This window comes from Camelus ferus, chromosome 4, assembly GCF_009834535.1.
Source record: "Camelus ferus isolate YT-003-E chromosome 4, BCGSAC_Cfer_1.0, whole genome shotgun sequence".
NCBI lineage: Eukaryota > Metazoa > Chordata > Mammalia > Artiodactyla > Camelidae > Camelus > Camelus ferus.
Window position 1 is genome coordinate 71836310 of NC_045699.1, and position 22254 is coordinate 71858563.

Here is a 22254-nt window from a genome sequence, read left to right on the forward strand (position 1 = left end):
CCTTGGCCACCTGGCAGGGCTGGGTCGCCTAGCAACAGCGGGGTCCTTCCTGGCTCGGCGGCGCTCCGGGCCTGAGGGGAGAAAACCGCCGCGGAGGGCGCTGGGGTCCCGCTGCCGCGGTACCGGAGGCGGCAACGGGACCGCGACACGGCATTAGCCCGCCCGCGGATCCGTCCTTTGCGTCTGAGGAGAGATGAATACGTCCGACAAGGCCCGGGTGGGGCCCGCGGCCAGCCGGCCTGCTCCGCCCGAGGAGGAGGAGGGCGAGGGGGGCGGGAAGGAGCCGGCGGTGGACGCGGCCCCGGGGCCCAGCGCCGCGTTCCGCCTCCTGGTGACTCGGCGGGAGCCGGCCGTGAAGCTGCAGTATGCGGTGAGCGGCCTGGAGCCGCTGGCGTGGTCCGAGGACCACCGCGTGTCCGTGTCCACGGCCCGCAGCATCGCTGTGCTGGAGCTCATCTGCGACGTGCACAACCCGGGCCAGGACCTGGTTATCCACCGCACGTCGGTGCCCGCGCCTCTCAACAGCTGCCTCCTCAAAGTAAGTCAGCCCTGGGCTTCAGCCCCGGGGTCTCTCGTCACTCCCGGGGCCGCGTCACAGGTCCCTGGGGAATCCCGACCCACGCCTAGTTCGGGGATTCCCCCTCCTCGCGCCCGGCGCTTAAAGCTAAGTGGTTAGGGTCGCCGTAGCTTAAAAAACAAACAAAAAACCTTCTAGCCGTTTGTGCCCAGTTTCCCAGATCACCAGCCCTGACACACATATATTTCGGGAGGTCCCTCTCGGAGCCAGGTTCTTCCTTCGCCCCGGCGTCTAGCTGGCTGCTGGCGCAGATTTGTTGCCTTGGTGCTTTCTGAGGCTCCACCCACTGTTGACCCAACCCCAGACCTGCCTCTGCCGTTGCTCCTATTGTCTGGGGCTTGCTCCCCGAGGCCCTTGGCTGGCTTTGTTTACCGTGATGTGCCCTCTTCTTGCGCTTCTTATACTTTGAAAAAGAAAAATTGGTCCTTTCCGTTGTCTTAACAAAAACTTTTTAATAAATGGTCCTTGCTTCTCATCTTGGGCAGACGGATAAATACTGGAGGTCCGGGTTAGTACTCCAGTTTTTCTTCAATAACTAAAAATCTTTGTAGAATGAAAAGTAAAGCCTCTGGAAGTAAGTGCAGTTCTTAAACTTTAAGCCCAAGATCTCCATGTAGATTTAGTGCTTTCAGCTTCATATTAGCGAAGTTTGCCTTCAGAACTTTAGGGTTCTTAAAGTTTTATTGTTTTATTATCGCCATTTTCAAATTCTTTTGAGTAGTAAGTTGTAGTGTTCATTCTAGTGGTTTAAATGTGTAAAAACTTCACTTAGAATTTCCTTTGTAGATCGGTATGCATCTGTGTGACTATCAAAGGGTATATTCATTCTTTCAACACATATTTGAATACCACTTTGTTGTCAGCCAGGCACCAACCTAGGTTCTGGAAATAAAGCATTGTACAAAACAAAGTCCTTGTCCTCATGAAGCTTGCATTCTTTCGGCAAGTCACGAGCAAATAACAATGTAATATCAGGTAGTGATAAGCACTGTAAAGATATGTATCTGTGTACAGAGAACGTGTCTGTGAAAGTGAAGTTAAAAAAAAAACTCTTACTCTGCACAGCCATTTAAAATATGGATTATTAACTGTGGGTAGGGTGCAAGGAACCCACACCACTTTTTAGCATACTTATTCACGTTTTAAACTGACAATTTGATGTTGAGTTAGATCATTGATAAACTTGTTTGACCTGCGCCCTCTAAGATCTTGGACAAGATGTGAACAATTTGATTCAAGTAAAAACAAATCAGATGGCTAGATGTTGGTAATGCTATGAAACTGAGAAACACTCAAGGAGGGAGGCAGAACAAAGGGGCTTTAAAAGGTCTATCCTCTGCTGGAAAGGAACTTACTGCTGCTAAGGATGTTCATATTACACACCAGCTAGAGAACATTTTAAGTGTATCTCGATATAGTAAAGATTTAATACTGTAGCAGAGAGAATTTAAAGAAAGAAAGGAATAGTGAGGGGGTGTTTTTTTATCAGGTAAGGTTATTTGGTGGTGACTCTGCAGCAGACCTAAGAAAAGGTCGGATTTGGGTTGTAAGAGGAAGGGAGGAAAGGGTCATCCATATGGCAGGAGTGGGATGCTCATCTCATGCACATACATGTAAGTCAGGAACGTTAACCTGCTGTTGTTTTGTGTAAATAATGATGGATCAACAGGTGAGTCTCTTCTAGAGAGTCAGAGAAAGGAAGGTGAGGCCGATTTGGGAACTTTGAAGGTCAGTCTGACACGGCTGGCTTCAATCTCGGAAGCCCTAAAGTGCTGTTACAGGTATCCTAAACACGGACTGACCTGGTATGTATGGGTCAGGAGTATGAATCTGGCTGCACTAGAGGCAAGAACATGATTGTTGGAGTCAATATAAAACAGGGTTAAGAGATTGCGCTTTGGCAACAGATAGCAAGATAGGCCTATTTTTAAAAGGACGATAATAAATTCTATAAATAGAGGATAAAAAAATCTCTTGATGAGAATTTTTGGAAGCATAAGTTAAACACATGTACTTATATGTGTACATACCTGTGTACATACCTATACACATGTACACACGTTTAGTGGCTTAGTACAGTTCCTGGCAGCCCTAAATGCTCGAGTTAAAAATAGTCATACAAGTATGAAGGAGGGGGTCTGGAGTAATGCTGTGGCTATGAATGTAAAGATATCTGCTTGTACTGTATTCTGATAAAAATTTGACTCTGTCATTGGTTCCACAACTGGCAAATGAGTAGTAGGAAATCTTTATATATTCCTCTAATAATTGACGGCTTTCCTGAAATTAAGTAGTGGCATCTTCCCCTTCTGTACTGTTCTTTGGTATTTGCCTCACACAAACCATCAATCAGTTAGCGGTCTTATTAAACTAACTCTGCCTGGTGAGTGAATGCTGAGTTGTCCCTGCAATTATAAAAGAGGCCTCTGTGGGAGAAAACTGGAGTAATGGTAGGAATGTAAAGAAGTCTGTATCTGTAGTTTGATGTCACTGCCCATTGACAATCCCTAGGGATTTAGTTCCACTCGGTACTGTCCAGCTTGCCTTTGCTCTAACACAAAACATGGACAGTCTGCCACCTAGATCACAGTTTTAGTGCATACAGCTACGAGAATGCTAGATGTTAAATCTCTTTGAAGCTTTTGCTCCATGATTGTTATTTAGATTATGAATTTTTTAAGAAAAATACACAGTTAAATAATAATTCAAATATTATGTTACTTGCAAGTTACTGTTCAGGGTACTGAGGTTATGATATAAAGGTGAATGATATAAATCTGAATAGCAGTAAAGTGGTGATTTAAGAATACGTTGCAATTTCTCTTCCCATTGGACTGCTGACTTAGTGAATCATATAATTGTATACAGTTAGAAATTCTAATAATATATGCATAACTAATTTTATTTGTGTCAATTGTTAGGAACGTTAGCAATATTAACTCCATCTGCTACATTAAGTTAAATAACTATTGCCTGTCTTTGGAATCATATTCCTGGCCTAAAGAAGCTTACTGTCTAATAACTTCAAATGAGTTTTTATATATTAGGTGCTCACTCAGTTCATAGCTATTAGTTGTAGTAGTGGCCAGCTGGAAACAGGATAGTGCATAATTAAATGATTGGCTGGGGGCTGGCCTCTGGGAGCTGAACTCACTAGTGTGCTCCCTGGACATCTGAGTTCTTGTTTTGATTTGTTAACTAGTTTTGTGATATGGAGAGTTGGGGTGAGGTGCAGTAGGGTAATTCAAACTACCTAAGATACTAGAAATTACTGCACAAACCCTAAGGATTTTCCCTACTGGTCGACATCCACGCTGCTCTCCATCCTATCAAGGATTCGTCCTGCAATGAGTAGGACAGGGCGTGAGCTTCATTTCATCCTATGCTGCTGTTTGGGGTTACACATTCTGTAAGTTGACATCCAGTTCTGTAGAAGCTTTCATTGTAGAGGATTATCCCAGTCTGAGGAGTATTGCTTAGTTTACAGCATTATAGGATTTGGTGAACAGTTTTATATCTACCCTTCATTTGGTGGACAACTTAATTCCTGTCTATCCTGCATTGTACATATTTTTATTAGGTCTCATTAACATTTACCTAATCCTCAGAGAGTATTAATAATTGTCATCATAGCTAACATTTATTGGTTTATTAATATATGCTTTACATATATTGACTTAATTAACCTTCCTACTTCTATGAGACATGTATTATTATTCCCTTGATAAATTAGGAAATTAAAACCCAGAAGGTTTAAACAGTTTGCTCAGGGTCACAGAGCTAGAGTGTGATAGAGCCAGAGTTTGAACCCAGGCAGTCTGGCATCATAACACAGATTTTCAGTCAAATTTTATCTACGCATACAAAGCTCTGGGCTTTGATTAGTATTGTTTTGTTAACAGGCTAGGCAGCAACACCTCTATTTAATTGGAATTTCCAGGTTGTATTTCTCCATCATGTCCAAGAGACCACCTTAAATGCCTTTCTAAAATCGATATACTATTGTGCTGAACACTGGAATTTGACACAACATTGTAAAATGATTATAAATCAATAAAAAATGTTAAAAAAATAAAAAATAAAAAAAATAAAATCGATACACTGCTTAAGACACCACTTCCAGAATATTATTTAGGATAATAAAAGATGACCCCCCCCCCAAAAAAAGGTTCTATTTTTAAAAAATAAGTTAACTCTTCAAGTATAACTGTAAGGATAACTCTGATGTAAGCCTCTACAGTAGTTCCCTGGCTCTAACTCTTGAAAGGGGAATAATGTATAATATATAGCATTTCCAAAATTTATTTGGTTACAGAACTCTTTCAACGGACAGTTTAGGGGACGGATGGTCTGTTTAACACACGTTAGAAAAAGTATTCTAATTCATTTGTTGGACTTTATAGCTATCTTTCATTTTATATGCTTGTTTATTCTGTGATCTAGCAGTTGACTATTTGTTGCACTCTGGTTTTCTGACACATTCCTGGTTGTCCAAGCTTTATCAAGGAATGTAATGGTTCTTTCTGTATCCTGGAGTGGAATTCCTCTGGGCTTGGGGACTTAAACTCACTTAAAATGACTTTATTATAGCTGTATATATCTTAGGATTTAATTCCTTTTTAATCATGTTTATTCTACCCTTTCCAGTTTGAAGATCAGCCTCTATGTAAAGGAAGATTGACACTAAAAAGGAGTCGAAAGATTCTGCTTTCTCTCTCTGTTACCCGTTTCTCTACAGACAGTGGATCAAATCCTTTCTTCTTCCTGCTTCCACCAGAACAGAAATCGTATTTTAATTGACCCCCTGCTCTTTTCTGACTTTAGCCTTCCTGGATATTTTCTTATGGCCCTGAATCACTTTCTTTTGGTCATTTATTTCTTCCTCCGTCTTTAACGGCCCTTTAAAATCTTCTTAAAAAGCTCACCATCGTACAGCTAGACACTAAACAAATAGCACTGCTGATGTATGTTATGAACCTGGAGGAGGGAGAGATGAATGAAAGCTAGCATGATCTCAGAAGGCCTCATGGAGTTTGACCTGGAAGGATGGATGGGATTCAGATAGGAAGAAAGAGAGCATTTTACACAAGGGAGCCAGGAAGGCTGTGGGAATGTTCAGGGAAGAGCAAGTAGTCTAATGAGAGTGAACATTATCCTATAGAATCAGTGGGACTTGGCTCTCAGCATCTTTGTAAATGAAATTTCAGATAGAAAACTCAAAGCTGGCATTGGTATTGCAAAGATATTGTTAAAAATCTGCACATCTAATTTTATCAAAGATACATACAGGTTTACGTTTTTTCATGACTTCTTAAGTCCTTTATTGTTTTGTGAGTGGTTCAGCAGAATGCTCTGACTCTTCAGAATCCAGTGCATCTCCATCATTGCTCCTCCTTATGTCAATTCTGAAAAGAACATAGGAACCAGGCCATGAGTAATGGCAACATTTATTCTGACCCTTAAAAAAAAATTGCCATTTTCTGAGTAAATGCTCATTTGGTTTTAGACATGTTCTTGATCTTTTTTAAAAAAATTATTTTGTTTATTTTGGTTTTTTCAACAGGGAGGTAATTAGGTTTATTTGTTTATTTACTTAAATAGAGTGACTGGGGGTTGAACCCAGGACCTCATGCGTGCTAAGCACACGCTCTACCACTGAGCTGTAGCCTCCCTCCAATTCTTGACCTTTTAAATGCATGTCATACCAAAATTAACAGAATTGATGTAAAATTACTGTGTATGTTAACATGAGTCAGTTAATTCACCCTGAGCAATGTAAATACATTCCTCTTAGAATGAAATATTTATCTGATAGTTGTTGTCTCCCTTATTTTCAGGTGGGCCCAAAAACAGAAGTTGCTGAGTGTAAGGAGAAATTTGCCACCTCCAAAGACCCCACAGTCAGTCAGACTTTCATGTTGGATAGGGTGTTCAACCCTGAGGGGAAGGCGTTGCCACCAATGAGAGGATTCAAATACACCAGCTGGTCCCCCATGGGTTGTGATGCCAACGGCAGGTGCCTCTTGGCAGCACTGACCATGGACAATCGCCTGACCATCCAGGCAAACCTCAACAGACTGCAGTGGGTCCAGCTGGTCGATCTGACTGAGATTTACGGAGAACGTCTTTATGAGACCAGTTACAGACTCTCTAAAAGTGAGGCCCCAGAAGGGAATCTCGGGGACTTTGCTGAGTTTCAGAGGAGGCACAGCATGCAGACACCAGTCAGAATGGAGTGGTCGGGCATCTGTACCACTCAGCAGGTCAAGCACAACAATGAGTGCCGCGACGTGGGCAGCGTGCTCCTGGCCGTCCTCTTTGAGAACGGGAACATCGCCGTGTGGCAGTTTCAGCTCCCGTTTGTAGGAAAGGAATCTATCTCTTCCTGCAACACGATTGAGTCGGGAATCAACTCTCCTAGTGTCCTGTTTTGGTGGGAGTACGAGCACAACAACCGGAAGATGAGCGGCCTCATTGTGGGGAGTGCTTTTGGGCCCGTGAAAATTCTCCCTGTCAACCTCAAAGCCGTTAAAGGCTACTTCACTCTGAGGCAGCCTGTCGTCTTGTGGAAAGAAATGGACCAGTTGCCAGTGCACAGCATCAAGTGTGTCCCATTGTACCACCCTTACCAGAAGTGTAGTTGCAGCTTAGTGGTGGCTGCCAGAGGATCCTATGTGTTCTGGTGTCTTCTTCTGATCTCCAAAGCAGGTCTGAATGTTCACAATTCTCACGTCACAGGCCTTCACTCGCTGCCCATCGTCTCCATGACGGCGGACAAGCAGAATGGAACGGTGTATACTTGTTCCAGTGATGGCAAGGTGAGGCAGCTGATTCCCATCTTCACAGACGTCGCGTTGAAGTTTGAGCACCAGTTGATTAAACTCTCAGATGTGTTCGGCTCGGTGAGGACACACGGGATAGCAGTGAGCCCCTGCGGCGCGTACCTGGCCGTCATTACAACCGAGGGCATGGTCAATGGCCTCCATCCCGTTAACAAAAACTACCAGGTTCAGTTCGTTACTCTGAAAACCTTTGAAGAGGCAGCGGCTCAGCTTCTGGAATCCTCAGTTCAGAATCTCTTTAGGCAGGTAGATTTAATAGACCTAGTACGCTGGAAGATTTTAAGAGACAAGCATATCCCTCAATTTTTACAAGAAGCTTTGGAAAAAAAGATTGAAAGCAGTGGGGCCACCTATTATTGGCGTTTCAAACTCTTCCTCCTGAGGATTTTGTATCAGTCAATGCAGAAAACCCCTTCAGAAGCCTTGTGGAAACCCACAAACGAGGACTCAAAAATCTTACTAGTTGACTCACCTGGGATGGGCAATGCTGACGATGAACAGCAAGAAGAAGGCACTTCCTCCAGACAGGCGGCTAAGCAAGGCCTTCAGGAGAGGAGCAGGGAAGGTGACCCAGAGGACCCCACAGATGACTCACTCACTCAGTCTGGAGATATTGGAGGCCGAGAGCCAATGGAAGAGAAACTCCTTGAGATCCAGGGGAAAATCGAAGCTGTGGAGATGCACTTGACCCGGGAGCACATGAAGCGAGTCTTAGGAGAAGTGTACCTGCACACCTGGATCACAGAAAACACCAGCATCCCCACCAGGGGCCTCTGTAACTTTTTAATGTCTGACGAAGAGTATGATGACAGAACAGCTCGGGTAGGTGTTTGTTAACAAAACACTGAAACTGTGAGAAGACTGCTTTCTTCATGAGAAAGGAATGGCCTAAATTTAATTTGTAAAGCTCAACAACTTCTTTGACCTTTTTTTAGGTAATTTAATTGGCACGAGGTGCAGGAGAATAAATAGGAAACATGGATTAATGCAGAGGACATACGCGTATCACACAAAGAATATTTCATTTTTACTCTCCACTAAGGCTTTGATTGATATGCAAGGTTCGGGAGGTTTCCGGGCCATGGATGAGCTCCAGGAGGCTGCGTTTAGCAGAGTAGGTTGTGATGGGGCAGTCACCACAGGGGCAGTGTGGTGTGCCCCCCGCCTCTGGAGGGCAGGAGGACCCTGGCAGGGACTGTTCTATTTGGAAAGACTTGAGGAGGTCGTCTGATTTAGTCTAGAAGGGCATGTAAAGTAAACATGATTATTTGTGGTATTTTTGCAGAAACTAGGTGTAACCGTTATTTTGATGTTAGAACAATCTTACAGTGTTACCCAAAACGTGTTTCACAGAATTCAGGTCCCTGATAGAACACTAGGGCTCCACACATGGAGGAATACCACGTACGCCATACTCCTCTTAAAGGTTCCCAGTGTGCATCATCCTTTAAGGGTTCCGGGAATTCCTGTAGGAAAGAAACCGTGTAACTTTGTGTAGCTCACCAGGTTATCCAGGCTTATTAATCAGGGATCCTGAGCTAACAGCATCTAAAACCCTGAAGAACTGTGTTTCAGGGAACAGCCTGTATACTAAAATGCTTAAAACCACGGACACCCGTGGTCCTTTTTATTCTGAAGATAGACACTCTCACTACTGACAGTCTTATTTAACACATTAACTGAAAGCCATAAATTCACAGATCTTCATGGCTAATGTTAAACTATTTACAAACCCCTTGTATTTTCTTGTTGGAAAGTGTGTGTGTATGTATGTATATGTACATACACCCCTAAAATTATCGCCTAAGGATGTATTTGCAATAATCTCAAGAGTAGTTAAGATGTACTGTTTATATAACTGATTTTTCATCTTTGAAAGTCAACTTTTATAAATTGTTTCATTGTGATCTAAATTGTTTGGAAGAGTTTTCTGGTTATCACTGTTTCATAGGCCCCAGCAGGGATATTATAAGCCTGAAATATTAGCATTTTAGGAAATTTGTAATGGCAGTTGGTTGGTAATGATTTAGAATAATTGCCCAGGTGCGACATGAGCATGGAAAGCTATGTTTAGCATAGTTCTTGGTTCCACCAGAGCCAATTTAAAGAAGGAAAGATTGTACTCTGCCCATCTGCAGCAACTGAGTTTTGATTGAAAACAACGCGTTTCATGTTTTAAAATCCCACTGTGTGCCTTAAATGAATCTTTTCGAACCTAGTACTTTGGTTGTCCCTGCTGTAAAGGACCATAAATTAGAATTCTCAAGGCCAAAAAAGGCCAAAAGTGAATGGGTTTGAAGTTTGTAAATTACATGCAGAGTAGGTAAGACACACTTCTGCGCTACTGATACCCTTCAGAACTTCAGTGAACCCATTTTAGTGACGGTAGACTCGAGTTCTTCCACGAGAGCTGAAGTGTAAATGGGTTAAAACTGAAGGACATTACCTGCTAGTGAGACGAGGAGGCTCTTGAGGATCAGTGCTTCCCACGCCTCCCAGTGATAGAGCCGGGAAAGGTTTTTTCCAGCAAAATAATGAAGCAGATTGGAGTTTTTCAGACTTCCGTTATTAAAGTGGTGCAACCCTAATAAGCAAAGCAGAGGAGGAAACAAAGCTGAAGTCAGGCCAAGGCCTAGAGCGCGCCCCACCCGCCTCCCCCTCCCACAGAGGGTCCTGCCGCAGGGTCGGTGGGTCTCAGGTTGCAGGCCAAAACTGGGTTGGTCACGGGTCTTTGGGCCATCAGAAGGGGAAATTATTATTTTTCAATCCTGATGATCTTTTTACTTTGTAAACCCTTCTTAAAGAGTAGACATTTCTGTAGTTCTACGAAGTTAGTATTTCACATGATATTTTGCCTAAGAGGTTATGCTTTTCTCTCTGAAAGTCAGAACATCATTAAGTGTAGCTAAGTGTCCTTTGTCTTCTAACAGAACTCTGAAGTCCTTATTTCAGGAGCAACTAAAGGCAAGTAATAAGATTTGGGTTTCCAGAACAGTTTTTCCTTTAGTGGGGATAGTTCACGAGGTGCCTGGATGAATTTATTTGCTTTTACTCGGCCAGTTGACACAACGTGATGGTCTAGCTTTTTTACTTTCCAGACTCCGCGATGGGCCTAAGTGGAGGAGCAGGGCTCCAGGTCTTGTGTAAGATACTGCATAGTGTCCCACTTCTCTTTTGTATCCGGAAGCCCTGTGCTCACCACGAAACATTGCTGACTGCCCTGTGTTACTAGGTGCTGATCGGACACATCTCAAAGAAGATGAACAAGCAGACGTTCCCCGAGCACTGTAGTTTGTGTAAAGAGATCTTGCCGTTCACAGATCGCAAGCAGGCAGTCTGCTCCAACGGCCACATTTGGCTCCGGTAAGCTGCTTTTGCTCCTTCGTCACTTTCACGCAGCACAGACCACCGTGAAGTGTTCATCTGAAATCGATGTTGCCCGTGCCGTTAGGTGGGAGAGAAGCTGCTGCTATCAAACCCGGTGTGAGCTTGTTTTTTCTTGTGGTCAGTTTGACTGAAGTAGGATACCCTTTAAAGAGAGGGTTTTTTTTTTTTTACTGTGTAACATATGTAGGGATTTCTTTCTTTATTTTGATAATACTGTTTTGCTCTAAAGTAGCATTAAATTTTTAAAAATCATTATTACCAAAGCAATACCTGTTAAAGTTAATAGAATGGGAAGTGCTTATATACTTTGTTTGGCTTAACTTTGTAACAAAAGGTGGAGGTCTTTCCTCCTTCTCCCCCCGGGTCTCACTTTAAGAGGGAACCTTGAGGCCGCCTCATTATATGGCCTGTGGGCTGCGTTTGGCACGGGCTCCTCCCCCTCAAAGCTCGCTTATCACCTGGCGTCCTGGCCCCTGTCTCCTAGATGTCCATGTCTGGACCTGTTTCTCTTCTGGTAGCACTCTCCCCCGGCTGTCGCATATCCTCTGTACACTGGGAACTTAAACGTGCCACTTCAACCCGAATCTCTCCCCCTCAGTCCAGACTTCATATTTAAGTACCTGCTCAGTTTCTCTGTTTAGAAGTTTAATAGGCATTTCAGACTTGAATCCAGACGTTTCTCACTCCCTCCACCCCTGGCCCAGGGCACCGTCGTCTCTTGCCCAGATCATTACAGTTGTCTCCCAGCCCACCTTCCTGTGTCTTTCCTTCCCCCTCCAGCCTGTTCTAAGCAGGGCCAAAATTGTCAGCTCACGTCACCCCTCTGCTCAGAACTCCAGTGGCTGTCCATTTCTGATGAGCAGAAGCTAAAATCCTTTCAGACCGCCCAGCCTGGCCCCCGTCCCTTCTCTGACCTCATATGAATTTCTGCATCTTGCTAACTTCACTCGGGGTGCACTGGCCTCATTGCCCCTCAGGTACACGTGGCACCCCTCCCACCCCGGGCCTCTGCACTGGCAGTTCTCTCTGCCCGGACTGCTCGTCCAGCAGGTGTCCCCATGGCTTCCTCAAGTGTCCCTTTATCAGTTAGGCCTTCCTGGCCATGCGACTTAAAATGGCACCACCTGACGACAGCCCCCTCCCCCTCCCCCCGTAGTCTTCTTCCCTCTCCCTTGCTTTATTTTCCTCCTCAGCAGTTACCACCGTTGATTTTTTTACTTTCTGTTTTTTCTCCTCCCTCTGGAATAGAAAGCTTCACGAAGGCAGGGAGTTTTGTGGTTTTTTTCATGGCTCTTTCTAGAACATTGCCTGGTACATAGTAGGCACTCAGTAAATTTTTTAAATTTATTTTTAACAGAAACAGGATTGGGCTACAAATAACTATCTTGACAACTTGCCAATTCTTTTATCAAAGTGTTGTGGCCATTTCCCACATCAGTGCATAGATCCCGTTCTTAGCAGCTTTAGAGTTTTCCGTTGTACGGATGTTCCATTATTTACTCCCTTATTGATGGATATTTGGATTCTTTCCAATCTTTATTGTGTTCTTATACTTTTTCTAATTTGTTCAGACTTTTTTTTTAAAGGGGAGGACAGGAAACAAGTTTCTAACAACCAGCACTGTTTGGCACTGCCAGTGTGCCAGGCACTATTCTGAGCAGTACACACATCCTGAGTTACTGTGTCCTCACAACAGCCACACGTGGGGCACTGTGATTGTTTCCATCTTTACAGATGAGGAAACTGGGGCCTGGGAAAGTCCAGTAATTTGTCCAAAGTCACACGGGGGGATGTGGCAGAGCTGAGAACCAGGCATTCTGGCTCCAGATTTTGTATGTGTAACTGCTACACATTGTTGTCTCTCAGCTGGCTTTTTTCACAAAAATTATTTTAATTTTTGCTGATTGAAGTTAGTGCCGGAGTCCCCAGATGAGGGTGGGTGCTTGCCCTCACTCAGGCATTACCGTCCTTCCTGTGCACCCAGGTCTGTGCTCAAGGTAAACCTACTTGGAATTTCTTCCCCCAACCTCCCTTCCTCTTCATATTTTTCACTCCTTAGTTGCTCAACTTAAACACTTACCTTTCGGAAAACCTTCCCGCAGAAGCCAGGTGCGCTGTCAGCCATCTCACTGCTCCACCTTCCCTCACTTGTCTGCTCCTGGAAGCTGCTCAGTGCGTGGTCACTGGGTGGAAGGGAATCTGTGCACTTTGGTTCATGGCTCTTCTTTTTTTGCACCATTAATTTTGTCTTCTATATCTGTCAGGTTTTCCCCACTGTAGATTCTTAAAGATAGTGCCTAATCTCAAAAATCGCTAACAAGAATAATTTCCGGTATAATACAAAATCAGGTTTTTTTTAACATATCAAAAATTCAAAGCACAATGAGATATAGACAGACTAAATTCTTTCCCAGTGCTGCAAACATGGCGGCAAAAAAGGAGCTGCAGTGACTGGATGAGAAGTTTTGTGCCTCTTGGTTCAGGAGCCCAAGACAGACACTTTTACTAAGCGTGGGCTGGTGTGGGTCTGGCCGCCTTGGTGTTCAGAGGGAGACATCGTGGCCATGAACTTGTGAGCTGGTTTTGCCCTCTACTTCGTTAACTTGCGGGCTTAGGACAGCCGCCTGTGGTGAGCCCCCCGGCGCGGTGCCGCTGCCCCGCGGGTGGGACTGACGATGCACTCCGTCCACTTTCAGGTGCTTTTTAACCTACCAGTCCTGCCAGAGTTTGATATACAGAAGGTGTTTGCTGCATGACAGCATCGCCCGCCACCCGGCGCCGGAAGGTGAGTGCTTTCCCACCTCGGGCAGGTGAGCTTGCGTCCGCAGGCTCCGTGCTGCTTATTGTGCCATCGGGGATGGTGGGCAGGTCCATCCTGCTCTATACTGTATTTTGAAGCCACAACTAAGTAAAAAATGACCATTGGAATATGTCGTGTTAGCGTACACACAGCATTTTGGTATGTAAGTTGGGCTGCAGTTTATTGTTTTGTCACTGCAAGCAAATTATCCATTCAAAAAAAGTCAGCTTGTTTTAGATGACATATATAGGTCGTATTTGAATGAAAACTCTGCAGATGGTAGCGTATCCAAAGGCGGCACTGCCGACACAGCGATGGGGTCGCACCTGCAGTCTTTCTTCCAGGAGACATGGGGGTGGTGTTTTTCTGTTGGTCAGTGTTCTCTCCCTGATAGCCCCAGCGTCAAAGCCCACATTTCTGAAGTGAGTAGCTGGGAATAAGATTGTAGACACGAGCAGGGGATTAGTGGTTTAAATAGTTCCATGAATGTCCGTTTATGACCTGAGGTTCATTAACGTTACACTCACCAGATCAGCGAACAGACACAGTGTGACAGTTATGTACATTTGGGGGTAATACTTGTTCTCAAGTAAAACCAAACATTCCATGTAAACTACACCTTTATTGATTTTTGCTCTAAACTGGCCGAATCGCTCTAATTCTGAGAAGGAGGTATATTAGCAGCTTGTGTTCTAACTCTTTATTATGGAAAATACAATCATAAAAGTAGAGAAAAGAGTGTAGGAAACTCTTACGTACCCATCGTTTAACTTCGGAAATTTCCAACTGATGACCTCTCATGTTTCATCTGTAGTCCTCCGGCCTTCCCTTCTCTTACTGGATTATTTTGAAGCAAATTTTAGGGAACTTCTAAGCACTCCTTGCAATTGAGCGTTGGTATACTGTTTAGACAGGAAATCAGGAGAAAATTAAAACAAATTTAAGAAAAAGACACGCTGACTGACTTTGAGCTGAGCCACATAGAGCTTCTGGGGAGAACGAGGGTCTGGGAGAGCTGCAGAGCTCTAAGCAGTGAGCGGAGCGTCCGCAGCCGGACGGGGCTTTCAGAGCGGGAAGAGGTGTTGACACAGTGTTGCCAGGTTTTTCCTTCTTCAAAATAACATTTTAAAAGTGTTACTGTAATTTTATGAGTATTTTAACATTAACCATGTATGATAGATACACTCCCAGAACAAAGTATAGTCCTTTCTTTAAAGCCTCGTTTACAGTGTTGCAGTGAGGTGCTGTGTCCAGGGACACAGAGCTGGGACCAGATGCCCACCTCTTGGCACTGGTCCATCTAGGGCTCATCCCATTCGACTGTCTTTTCTGAAGTTAACACTTAATACTAATTATCTTACTTTTGCAGATCCTGACTGGATTAAGAGATTGCTGCAAAGCCCCTGCCCCTTCTGTGATTCTCCTGTCTTCTGAATGTCAGTGACGGGAAGACGGGAAGGGCACACGCTCTGTATAAAAGATGCCCTCCAGCCGGGAGGGCCCGGGTGCACAGGAGGAAGCCCGGCCTTCACAGCAGGAGAGGTGCTCTTCATGACTGTAAATGGGGCCCTGGGAACTCCCTGCTGAAGTGCAGTCTCCATCTCCAGAGACTAAAGGATATCTTTAAAATGACGGAGTATGGAGATTTTAAGTCATTTTGAGATGAACATTAACTCCCCACTCCTTACTCAGTGAGGAACACTTATTTTTCAAGTGTCTTGAAGCGGCTTGAACAAAACGCATGCCCTTTCATTTCTCAGAGAGGACAACCTCTTCTAGGGAGTGTGGGTAAGGGCCCGCCTGGGCTGAGTTAGGCTTTAATCCCGGCCTTGGTCTAGAACTGCCTTGTGGCTCCGGAGAGCTTCCGTGACCTGGTACGTGGCATTCGGTGTTCCAGCAGATACTAAAAGTGTCGGATATTTTGTTCTCAACAAATAGGCACAGATCTGCATCCTGCCAATTCCTGTTTTTCATGGATATTGAAAACATTTTCTTGAAACTACATATTTTTAAGAGGTTGAAGCCAAGACTAGAGTTGGTTTTAATGTGTCAAAAGATCAGGTGACTCTTACATTTTTAACGATCTCTGCCATGTCATCAGATCTCCTGCCTCCGGCTCCTTTATGTGCATGAGGATGTCAAGTATTCCAGTCCACCTGCATCTCATCCCTGCTTCAGACTTAACTGTGATGACTGGGAGAGATTTGTACATAGAGGAAAAAGAATATTTTCTCCTTTTAGTATTAAATTAAAACACTTAGTATTTTTAATGTTGACATTTCCAGACGTTTCATTTATATCCCATATAGTGTGCACAGGATCTATCTAGAGACTTCCAGAAAGAGACGGACCACTCAGACGTGCAGACACTTGAGCTCTGGTGCGGCAGGTGTGTGCAGCTCTGTTGACCAGAGCCTGGAGATTCCTTCTCTGTGCAAAGGTCCTTGATATTTATAATACAGGTATTTTTCTGTGGGCTGTTAAGAGGAGATACTAGGCATTAATTGGTCTTAAAACCTGGAATTAAAAATAGACATTCTGGAGCTACAGTGTTGTTGGATTTTTAAAATAAGTATCCTAGGGATTGGTGCTAATTACCAGGGCTGCAATGCACGCATCTTAAAGGGTGCATATTTCTGGAAAGTTGGATGGGAAATACAAAATGTGAAATTCTAGCTCATACTACACACTATTTTGCCTTTATTCTAACACTTACTACTGCTTTTATTTTTGTATCCTTAGTGAAAGGTCCTCTGTCCTCACTTGAGAAACGCTGTCATTTGCAGGACGCAGCACGCGTGTAGTGCTCTTCCCCGCTCTGTCCCGTGGGCTGGAGACAGGAGCCCTTAAGAGGCACTTCCAGTCTGGTTTGAAATGTCTTTTGTTTCTCAATTTTTTGTTTGTGTCCCCTGTGTTTAATTCTGTACTTGCTGAGTCTTCTGCTTATCTTTTTCATTTTTGTGGTAATTTCAAGGATCATGTTTATCCAGGTCTAGCGTGTTAAATTGATTGTCAAGGAGGAGAACCAGGCAGCATTAAGATCATGAATAACACAACTCAGAGAGTGGTGCAGCTGTGGTCGCTCGTGCCAAGACCTGTTTCACTTTATCATAAATATGACAGTGAAGGTTGCAATCACGTCAAGGACTTACTGCAGTTTTCATAGTCCTGGCATGCTTAGGTTCACTTGTTTCTTTATTCCTAATCAGAGGTAGTAGTTGATTTGTTCTTATGAGGGGATTTTTTGCCGCTGCCACTTAAAACTTACATTAAGTTTTTATTTAAAGCAGTTATGCATTTTGGGAGAAAATTTGACTCTCAGGAGTTAACTAAAAAGGATCTCCCAAATTCTTTTGTATGTCTGTGTAGGAACAAACATGGCAACTGTTCTACTAGAACATGGCTTCTCTCTGCATGGGGCTGGGCCCCCTGGCGTTCTTCAGACTCTGAAATCCAGCCAACACCTGCCTCAGCCCAGATTTCCCCACATGGAGTTGGAGCCCTCACTCCCTTCCCCCGTACCCCCCACTCTGGCGGTTAACCCATGGGCCTGTGAGCACGGGAGGTTTTCAGTTAATGGTAGCATCACAAACACAGTTCTGACTGTCACTAAGGGTCAGCATACCTGGTGACAGCGTGCTGACCTGTGAAACCTTGAAGGAGGGGAGTGACACCAGAAGCTTCAGACCAGTTGCCTGTCCTGGTTTACACTTCCTGTACGTATCCTCTGCACCTTCCTAACACCTGCCTGACCTGTTTAGGGGCTTTCAGGTTTATTTCCGCTGTCACTGTCTCCACGGGAACAGGAGAGGTGGCAGAAGTGATGTCACCACTCTGCATTAAGGCGCAGGAGCGCAGGTCCTGTACCACTAGACCTTTGAAGCTACGACACTGTTGCATTTTGGGAGTCTGATATCCACACCTGCATCACATCTTCTCTGTCTAGGGTTAATTTGTTCCTACTATTCTAGATCAGAAGTTGATAGCTTGTTACGCTTGATATTCATGATGAAATCCTCATGTGTCCACTGCCCAGACTTCAGGCAGCCTCTGCCTACTGTTTTACCTGGCACAACTACCCATTATTTTTCAGTGTCAGAAGTTACTAGAACCCCCGGCAGAGCTCGCGGCTGAGCGTGACAGTTTTCTGCCTCTCCCTCTAAGGAGTTCTGAGAACATTCACATTGGAGCGTGTGGGTTAGTTCTGTGAGTAGAGAGCGTCACTGGTTAATTAGGTTAAAAGAATGTTAAAGGGTGATAATTAAATATTGAAATGTATCTGTTGTCATTGTAATGGTGCCAGGTAAGATGCAAAAGAAATCAAGGCCAGTTGGTCTTGTCAGGAGGAACACAGCTGGTTTTACGGGGCATCTGCGGCCCTGGCAGCGTGTGTGCTGCATCAGGGTTCGGGGAGTTGCCACAGCTCCTGAAATGAAACCGGGAGTTACCATCACTGTCCGATTCCCACGGGGTCCCTCCATCCTCTGTTCCTGACCTCACTCCCTTGCTTCTCCTTCCAGGAGACACCTCTCCATCTCCATCCCTGCAGTTCTCTCAGCTCTGCTGGGACGCCTTCCAAGCTAGCAGATTTAATGTTTGAAAAAAAACTAGGTTGGTGACCAAATTTCTAAAGTCTAAATAGCATAGTGGGCCTCCCTTCCTAGAGGAAACTGTTAAGCAGTAGCTTTTTCTTCCTAGAGGAAATACTGTCGATTGTTAACAACTTGGTCAACTATCTGGTTTTCTTCAAAATTCTGAATTCTGATTTCCTTGTCAGAGAGCTCAACAGCTCCAGGCTGAACTTTGGGTGGAGTTTGCTAGATTTCAGCCCCTCGCTACCACCTACCCCGCGCCCCGAGCTGGTTATTCCTGACGAGCAAAAACTCTGGTATATTCGAAGTCGGCAGGCCTGGATTTTTTAAAGTAAAGACAGGTTGCGCCCTTTTTCTTTCTGGGATCGGGCGGCACAAACAGCACATAGCCTGGTCAGTAGCCCGGCACGGGCTGCCCGTCTGCAGGTGCCTGCGGCCGAGTGTGGCCGCGGCCTCGCGCACCGCCCCGCTCCCTGTGGGGTGGAGTTCAGCACTGCTGACCTCACAGCCTCTCGAGGGTCTGGCTCCTCCCCTCAGGGTTGTCGGGTTGTAAAAATGCCTCTAAAGGTTCTAACTGAAGTGAGTGTTTTTACTTAAGCTATTAGTGGAAATATCAGTTGCCAGCTCAAGCAGAGTTTCAGACCAGGTCTCAAGTCTCACAGTTACTAAGCTTTGAACTGCTCTTTCTTGACGCTAAAAGAGGTTTTTGGAGTTAAGATCTTCACATTTGCTAACATAGCTGGTATTCAAACTGATCTTGGAGCCCGTGCGGTTTGACTGCCCTTGTATTAAGTCAGATTTGCAGAGTTGTTTCTGAAGATCTCTCTCGCTGTAGCGTCACTGTCCTGATGAACAGCAGGGTGTTGCAGAGGCTGTGAACGCGAGGACTCACTGGCTAGTCTGAGTCTGGTAAATAGGATGCAGCCTCCCGTCTGCATGTATGGTTTAAGACGGCTGTTTCTGAAAACTTGCTTTGGAAATACATTTAGCAGGGGAGTGACTGTTTATAAAGATGTCCTGTAAAGAAATTAAATTTGGGTATATGAATGTTTCTCCCCCAACTTCTTTATCTGATAAGGTGATTTAGCTTTTCTTACCTTGCCTTTTCTTGAAGTTACAACTGTTCTGTAGGGGAGAGTGAGGTCTACAATCTGAGGGGAGTGTATTTAGCACAGTATTACACGGTTTGCTAGAGGGTGCTGGGAGGAGCTGAAAGAGGGGGGTGATACTTGCAAACTGATGTGACAAAGGCTGTCTGGTTGAAATACTGCAAATGAGTCGGGGAGAACTGAATTTCAGAACTCTAAATCTTACAGTTACTTCTAAGGTAAAAATTTGCTTACTTCACAATCATGAAATCATGCTTCATGAAGAAAAAATCCTGTGACATGGTTACATTGGATGGTGTTAGAGGTAGTGGTAATGGCTTGGGAGCATTTCAGACTTTCATCAGTCTGACGTGTGGCTAACAAACTGGTGAGGTTTAGGGTGTTTTGTTTGGTTTTGGTACTAATGCAGAATTAAATGCAAAAAAATGAATTATGTCTTTTTAAAGACTTTGACTCAGATTTGTACTTCAGTGTATGAAAGGAAAGTGAAAATCAACCTTGTGTACACAGAAATAAGACTATATAGAAAAATAAGTCTGTGTTGTGTATGGTGATATATTTTGTTTACCCAATGCCTGTGCTAATCTCTGTGCTTGGCTTCAAATTATGTGTTTGTTTACATATGACATTTTCTGAAATAAAAAGAACAGGCATCTAAAAACTTAAGGTTACAGAGAGGAGATGGTTTTTTAATTCTTACCATCTGATAAGGTGGTGTGTTAGACTTTGTGTTTAAATGAAAAAAAAAAACTTTAAGAATAATAGCACATTTTGCTTGGAACGCCCCCATCTGGAAGAATCAGCCACTTCTCCGCATTGTACATATGTACGTAGCATTCATTATTAGATTGTAAGCTCCTCGAGGGCAGGAACTGTCGGTCTCGTCTTGGTAGTTCCTGCAGCACCTAATGTCAAGTGCCTTGCACAGAGTAGGTGCTCTCGATACAGAGAATGAGTAACTTCCCGCCACCTCGAAGAGGAAGCATGGTTCACGCTTCCCAGGGTGTTCAAAACTGCAAAGAACTGATGACCAGAGAGGGCGGAATTCTTTCCTGGGCTTGAAGCAGACCATGCTGTATCCTTAGCACCAGTTGACCTTTCCCTGAAGAAAAGCCAGTGTCCTGAGCTTTTTATCTGATATGAGGGCAGAGTTTTCTGGGGAAAGTTTGAAGTGGGAAAGACTATTGAGAAAACGAAATGGAAGTTTTGGAGGGTGTTTGTCAGATACCACTCTGTGGGGTGACCCTATTTCAATTATTACTAAAGAAAAAGGTAGCAGATCCTCTTTCTTTACCAGTTGGCTGGTTGGCCAGTTTTCCAGTTAATGAAAGATCATTGGTTTTTAGCTTTTTCCCATTTTGGATCCCCCTCAATTGCTCTTATGATTCTAGTACTTAGAGAGTCTATTCAAGCTGCTGTGAATATCCGGTGCTGTACATAATGGCAGTTTTGTAAATGTGGAGTAACCTCAATTATGTTGTGTTTTGTATGCAGAGCCACTAGTATTGTTATCTTGGCCACTTTTTTATTCAAAATAAATAAATGACTGAATTATTTGTATATCATGTGCATATTTTATCAAGTTCACATGGTTTGTAGCAAAACTTAGAAACCTTTTCATCCTGACCAGCACCAGCAAAGGTGGGTATCAACCCAGGCGCTGGCAGAGGAGAAGGGAGAGAACTGTGTGTGAGAGGGAGACGGCCACTAGCAAAGGCCTCAGCAGCAGTAAAGTGTGCCCTCAGTGGTTTATTCCAGAAAAAGTGTGAGGGCTGTGGGGGGAAGTGACAGCTTCAGTCGGCTGTTAGAGTGCACATCCTTAACAGGGTCAGGTCAGTAGTATCTGGTGAGGACGTAAATGAAGTGCTGAGTGCAACTTACATACTTCAGCAGCAATAAACCTGTAATTCAGACAAATCCTCCTGCCAGGAACAATCAGAAAAGCTAAACAAACAACAAACAGGACACAAAATTATTAACGGTGCACCATAAAATAGTAGGAAAAAATAAGGAAATAAAAGGGACCAAAGTTGGAAGAGAAGAGGTAAAATTGTCACTGTATACAGATGACACGGTGCTATGTATGGAAACCCTAGCCTCCGCGTGGAAACTACTAGAGCTGATGAACGAACTCAGCGAGGAAGGAGGCAAGCTAACATACAGAAGTCGGTTGTGCTTCTTTAACAATGAAATATCAGAAGAAGAAAGCAAAGAAACAGTCCCTAATTTTAAAAATTACATCCAAAAAAGTAAAAGGAATAAATCTGACCAAGGAGGTGAAAGACATACATGTGGAAAACTACGAAATATTAAGGAAGTGAAAGATGACTTAAAGAAATGGAAAGATAACCCATGTTCTTGGATTGGAAGAATTAATACTGTTAAAATGGCCATACTACCCAAAGCGATCTACAGATTTACTGTGATCCCTATCAAATTACCCAGGACATTTTTCACAGAACCAGAACAAATAATCCTAAAATGTATATGGAATCACAAAAGACCCAGAATTGCCAAGGCAATACTGAAGAAGAACAAAGCTGGAGAAATAACTTAGACTTCAGACAATACTACACAGCTACAGTAATCAAAACAGCATGGTATTGGCACAAAAACAGACATATGGATCAGTGGAACACAATAGAGAGCCCAGAAATAAACCCCAACCCCACGGGCTTAAAGTCAGTCTTCAACAAAGGAGGCAAGAGTATACAATGGAGAAAAGACAGTCTGTTCAGCAAGTGGTGTTAGGAATGCTGGACAGCTGCATGTAAATCAGTGAAGTCAGAACACCCCCACACCATACACAGTCTCAAGATGGCTTAAAGACTTAAATACAAGACAAGACACTATAAACCTCCTAGAAGAAAACATAGGCAAAACATTTTCTGACATAAATCTTAGCCATGTTCTCCTAGGACAGTCTACCCTGGCAATAGAAATAAAA

General features: G+C 44.0%; 1 protein-coding gene across 1 annotated transcript; it reads left to right on the forward strand.

Annotated features, from left to right (window-relative positions):
- Positions 1–29: 29 nt before the first annotated feature.
- Positions 30–20867, forward strand: GTF3C4 (general transcription factor IIIC subunit 4). Its single transcript, XM_006183312.3, has 5 exons — positions 30–538; positions 6415–8241; positions 10652–10782; positions 13503–13591; positions 14976–20867. Exons 1-5 carry the CDS (start codon positions 194–196, stop codon positions 15038–15040), a joined length of 2457 nt encoding a protein of 818 aa, XP_006183374.3. The 5' UTR covers positions 30–193; the 3' UTR covers positions 15041–20867.
- Positions 20868–22254: the final 1387 nt, after the last annotated feature.